This window comes from Podarcis muralis, chromosome 6 (assembly GCF_964188315.1).
Source record: "Podarcis muralis chromosome 6, rPodMur119.hap1.1, whole genome shotgun sequence".
In the NCBI taxonomy this organism is placed as follows: domain Eukaryota; kingdom Metazoa; phylum Chordata; class Lepidosauria; order Squamata; family Lacertidae; genus Podarcis; species Podarcis muralis.
The window spans coordinates 80060201-80066200 of NC_135660.1; the positions used below are offsets into that span (position 1 = coordinate 80060201).

At 43.7% G+C, this 6000-nt stretch overlaps 1 protein-coding gene across 1 annotated transcript in view; it reads left to right on the forward strand.

The window, feature by feature from the left end:
* Window positions 1-3950, forward strand: part of RASGEF1A (RasGEF domain family member 1A) — a 211593-nt gene extending 207643 nt beyond the window's left edge. The window contains exons 11-14 of the mRNA XM_028729203.2: window positions 216-407; window positions 1353-1476; window positions 2120-2192; window positions 3269-3950. Coding sequence (XP_028585036.2) covers window positions 216-407; window positions 1353-1476; window positions 2120-2192; window positions 3269-3293 — 414 coding nt within the window. The 3' untranslated portion in view covers window positions 3294-3950. The remainder of the gene's footprint in view (window positions 1-215; window positions 408-1352; window positions 1477-2119; window positions 2193-3268) is intronic.
* The last annotated feature ends 2050 nt before the right edge of the window (window positions 3951-6000 follow it).

Here is a 6000-nt window from a genome sequence, read left to right on the forward strand (position 1 = left end):
CACCCATTTCATACAGAACTCTCCATGCTCCTTTGGTTCCTCAGAATGCATCCTGTCCAAAGGAATGAAATAGCACTTCCTCCAGTCTCAAGAAGGTTCTGTGGGGAGGATGTTTGTAATTATCGGATTACCCCCATCCAGCTCACTATAAAGCAAATTTTGTAAGCCTTTGTACTCAGAGGAATTCTAACAAATTCTCTTTTTGATCCAAACAGCATCACATGGACCCATCCAGCAACTTTTGCAATTACCGAACAGCCCTTCAAGGAGCAGCACAGAGATCGCAGACAGCACACAGCAGCAGGGAGAAAATAGTCATCCCCGTTTTCAACCTCTTCATTAAAGATATCTACTTTCTGCATAAAATACACACCAACCACTTGCCCAACGGACAGATAAACTTCAAGGTACAGCTTGTTTTGCAGGCAGTGAATGAAGCAGTTGCACAGTGAGCGCTGCAGGCAGACAAAACATCCAAGCAAAAGAACAGAATGCCATATGTAGTCAGTGAGGCTTGCCACTTGGCCATTTTTATACTGATCTGTTTGCATTCTGTTCCTTCAGAATAGGTTTGTCACAGCTTGCTCACAGCCTCACGTTCAAACTAGAGCAATTAACCTATCAGGGGCAGGGGGGGGAATTGCATTTGAAGTGAGTGCATCTCAGCAACGACAAAAAATTGGGTTACTTGCTATCACAACATTGAACACAGAACCTGTCTCCTATGTCCCCATCTGTAGAAGATGGAAGTGCTGGCTGCATAATGGGCAGGGGGTGAAACTATTTTACCTAGTGGTTAAAGTGCAAGAACAGGACCTGGGAGGCCTGGGTTCAAATCCCTGCTCAGCCGCAAAGCTGATGATGCCAGGATTGCACAGAGGAGCTGGTTGCATGATCTGGTGCTTCTACATGGGAGGAGGGAGTGAGGTGGCTGCTGCCATGTGCACGATTGCAGCAGCTCTAAAAAGGCCCATTGCAGCGGTGCCAACGGAGGTGACTGCAAATCCGTAGGGATGCATCCAGTGCTGTCCTAGTGCTTGTGCAACCAAACTCCTTGGCTCTTCCTGCACATACCTCAAACCAGCTCTGGAGGGTTTGGGGGACTCTGGAGCACATTCTGGAAGGAAGGGTGCATGGGGAAAGGAAGAGAAAGTTATGTTTTGTGCAGCACTGGATGCAGCCCATACAGTTGACAAGCCTTTTGATGGCCCTGTTTCCTTGGGGGGGGGCGGGGCGTGGGGGCTGCACACTGTCATCTCTAACCATTGAACTATAGGCTTAACCAAAGTTCAGAAGGTGGCATGAAATAAACAATAATGAAATGCTGATTGGAATAATTTTATCTCACACAGAAGTTCTGGGAAGTTTCAAGGCAAATCCACGACTTTATCACATGGAAGCAGGTGGAGTGTCCTTTTGAGAAGGACAAGAAAATCCAGAGCTACCTGCTCACAGCACCTATTTATAGTGAAGAAGGTAAGATTCTTCGGCAGCTCACGTAAAATTTGCTCGTTTCCACAAACAACATGTGCAAGAGGCTCAACGGTGAAAGTGAAAATGGGCAGATTTGCCAACAGCTGTGGATGTTGTTGGTGCTGAAGAGGAAGAGATATAAACTCTGCAACCGACAAGCATAAACCACATGGCTGTATTCTAAGAATCCATTAGAGGATTCCTTTGGCTGTTAGGGCTCTGTTTGAAAGGATACATACTTGCAAGGCTGCTGACAATAATGCAACCACAGTGCTTTATAGGTTTAGGGTCCAAAGCGGCAGGTGTAGTTGTAACTATCCATGCTTTACAGAATACCATGGAGATAAGAGGGGGGAAATGTAGTCTATCTTTTATGTCTCCTAAAATGCTATCGTTTGACATCATTATGGCTATAAAAGGAGAAGGGCTGTAGCTCTGCTTGAGTTGCAGAAGGACCAGATAGGGGTGGGAATGTTCCCTGTCCCAAGTTGTGGAAAGACACTGCCAGTCAAAGCAGTACTGAGCTAGGTTGGGCAATGTTCTTACTACATATAAGGCCACTTCCTCTGTTCCTATGTGATTAAAATCCTGTTACATGTTCTGACTGACTTCCCGTCTTTCTCTGCCCCACCCTCCCAACCCTCAGCTTTGTTTATTGCATCATTTGAAAGTGAAGGTCCAGAAAATCATATGGAGAAAGACAGCTGGAAGACACTCAGGTAATGAAACCAGTTCCTTGGTTCTTTCTCATACTGCGAAATGCAACCTGCGCAACTGGCCTTTTTGAGCCTTCAGAAATTTAGCATGGGAGCTACACATTAGGTAAAGAAGAGGGGCCGCCAAAGTTTGCCATGCTCATGGACTCCATGATGCTTGCCTCAATTGAGAGGCAAGAATTAGGCCATTAATTCTTCTCTAGCTCAAATGAAAATCAAAGCCATACATAGAAGACTTCTTCGTCTATTTCTGCTTCAAAGGACTACACTAAAAGCCAAACACCCAGGCCACCCAGGGGAACATAACCCCCCATGCAAGACATGATTGTACAGTATGGGGGGGGGGGTGACATTGTACAATGCTCACCTTTGTTGAAAAATAGAAAGCCAACACAACCAGCAAAGGACTTCTCCCTGGTCTACTAGTTTCCTTTTTGCAGGATGTTTTGTGTGGGCTTTTAAAATTTAACATGGATAGTATTGAGAACTGATATTTCCCACCTGTTGCCTGAGGCACTACAGCCCATCAACATTCTGCAATCTTATTTTCCCTTCATTTTGCTGCAAATTTAAATCCAACACAGTAGAACAGCTCTGAATTGCACAGCAATCAAGGCCTTGCTTGACAGGCTGGATCCAAAATCACTTTTTGGTTGAGAGATACAGTGTAGGTGTAGTAGCTAAACTCAAGTATTAGTCTAGATTTTTTTTAATATAAAAAACAAACAAATCAGGGAACACCAGTTCCAATATCAAGGGCCAGAAACCTGATCTGTAGTCAGTTTTCAATACATGGTTGAGGACTGGCAAGTCATTATCAAATGATTGAGAATACTGGGGTAAACACAGGTAACAGAGAAAACTAGAAACCTAATCATCCAGCTAGGCAGTTGGAGATCTGAAGCCAAGCTTAATGGGGCAGCCAGGCACTAATAGCTGGGAACTTATACCAGCCAGTAATCTGAGCTGATCTCAAGTATATTCGCAGTTGCATCTGTTTCTCTTAATGTAACTTAAGGTGACAACATTTAAGACGATTTGCTGACGTTATCTTTTCATTTTTATCTCTTCATTTTTAGGACAACTCTGCTCAACAGAGCCTGAGATTTTGGACTTCTGCTCTGGATTCTAAAGCACACACTAAAAAAAAAACATTGTTTTTAAATCCTCGAAGACGTGATTTGAAAAAGGAAGGCCTCACTGGTTGGGGTCTGTTTTGTAGATACAATGCCTTTTATGAATTACAGAAGACAAAAATGTGCTAAATATTTCACATCGACCTTAAGGCACTTAAAAAAATGAAGGATTTTGTTTTTTTAACTATAAAAAGAAGAAGAAAAATCAAGGGCCGGGCCCTGTTCTCAGAGATGAAATGGATTGTGGGGAGTGGTATCTATGGTGGTGTCTTATTGTGATGACATCCAGATCTTTATTTTCATGTTTGGTTTCTTCCACCTAACACACGCACAGTCTTAGACGGGCTCAACATTTTGCAGGTTTGGTTTCCGCTATGCCTTGATCCACCCAACGCTTCCTGAAAATAAATGTTGTCATGTGGGGCTGATGCGTTTGAAATCAGCAAGGCTTCCACAGACCTAAAGAGGGACAAGCGCGTTTCCCAGAACAGGTGCAGATTGACTAAGGACGGTATAAGCACAGAGCCCTTGGTTGAACTATAACCCTCATTTGGGGCATCTGATATTTTTGAAGAGCTTGCTTCTCCTGCTGCATCACAGAAAACAGAAGGCAAAAAGCAGCTTCCAAGCTCACACCGCAACAGATCTATGAGTTTCCAACGTGCCACACATTTCTTTGTTGCTTCTATTGCAATGGATTCTACACTGCTACACTTCTGGAATTTCTTCTCAATGTTATGGGTTTCCCCTTTTGTTTTTGTCTTTATGCTGCTTTCCTGGCCTCATTTACTTTGTGGAGCACTAGAAAATTGTGCTCTTGGGGCCAATTTATACAGTCAACAGAGCCAAGCAGTAAAGCTGTGCCTGGAGTGTGCCGCTATAGACAGGGGTGGTGTTGCTTGCATGTGTGAATGTTCAAATAAAAGAAACATACCTTGGAGAAGACTTTTCTACCCAATATGCTAGATTTCTACATACAGTGCCTTGGATCGTAAGATACACTAATGTAAGGGAGTTCATGGAAGTCAAGTGTTCCTTCTCCTCCCCCTGCTTCTTTGAAGGATCAGGGCTCCCTCCTGAACAATGTGGGATGGGCTACTGCAGCCTCCCAAATTGGACTTGGAGTTTACTTAAGTTCATGGAATAAAAATTTCCTGTCTCATCCTCTCCCAACAGCTCCCTGCAACCCATCCCAAATAATTTAGGAGGGCTCCCAGTGATCCAGAGAAGTGTCTTTTGTTTTTAAGAGGCCAAGATTGCCGTGGGGCAGGGGGAATGGTGGGAAACTTTCTTTCCATGAACTTCTATAAGTAAACCTCTCTTAAGATCCAAGCCAATTCTTTTGTTTTTCTGGAGAGCACACAAAAGCCTATCCACCCCCACCTGTTGCGGTCCAGATCAGGTCCAGCTTCACCATTTAATTCTGCCAGTTTTGTAAAGTTTGGTATGATTGGCAGACAGGCCGGTAGTTCCGCCCACCTGTCAGAGTTGGCCGATGGAGGCGGGGGCAGGGCGGAGAAAGATCTGGCCCACGAGGCCGAAAAGGTTCCCCCCACCCCTGGTGTAAATAGACCCTCGGCTGCAAGGAAACAGTGTGGGAGCCTCTGCGGTTCAGCACAAAGACTGTCTCCTTTAGTCTGGCCTTAAAAACCACTGTAGCAGCATGGCTGCTCCCCTCTTACATCAGAGAATAGTGCCTTACAAGGTACTGAAAATGTTTAGCGTACCTTCTTCTGCAACTCGGGTTGGAAGCAAGCAAAATAAAAATATGGATGTCTTTAATAGTTAAAAAAAACCAGCTACAGCTTTGTAAATAAACTGGAAGATATGGCACATGAACTAGAGTATACCTACAGTAATGGTGCAGCAGAACTTATTTTTGTTACAAGGTTTGACAAGGTAAAATAGGATAATTGCTAGATCCTCCTTCATCTTTCCTCCTCCCCTACCCCTCCTTTACTAGACCCAAGAAGTCTTTAGTTTACATTTGTGTGTTTGTTTATCAGGGATTTTAAGAGAGTGAAAGTACAGTTGTCACAGTCTCAGCAAAAGATTAACTGCCAATGATGTGTTGTCTTTTATAAACTAGCCTCTGACTAACAAATCCTTAAATTAGTCGGAGGAGGTCAACCAGAGTATTGCAACAAAAGGTTCAAGGTGGACTTTATAAAAAGGCTTCACTAAGTTAAGGTGAGCTCAAAGATCAGGTAAAATATTAAAGCCATTGGTAGCCAGTGTGGTGTCCTCTGGAAGTTGATATATTGCACCTCCCAGCAGCCTCAGCTGACAAAGCCAATGATCAGGGATAATGGGAGCAACTTTTAGAGGACCACATTGGTTGTTCCTGGGTTAAAACATCCTGCAGTGAATTTGAGAACAGTTTGCTGCTGCCATGCATTGCTCCTATTGGTAGGCCAATTGACTATCGATATTAGTTCATGTCCCCTGACCTTATGATAACATGTAAGAGCAATTTACCCAATTAAGTAACTTTTGTAGTTATACCTGTTTATAATATATACAGTCATGCTCAGAGTAGGCCCACTGAAATCAATGGATATGATTAATTTGGCTCCATCCATTTCAGTGGGTCTACCCAGACTGATGCTGGAGACAATCCAATATATGTAACATGAAGTCACCTTTTGATATCCCTCCTGGGATGATGGAGCTTG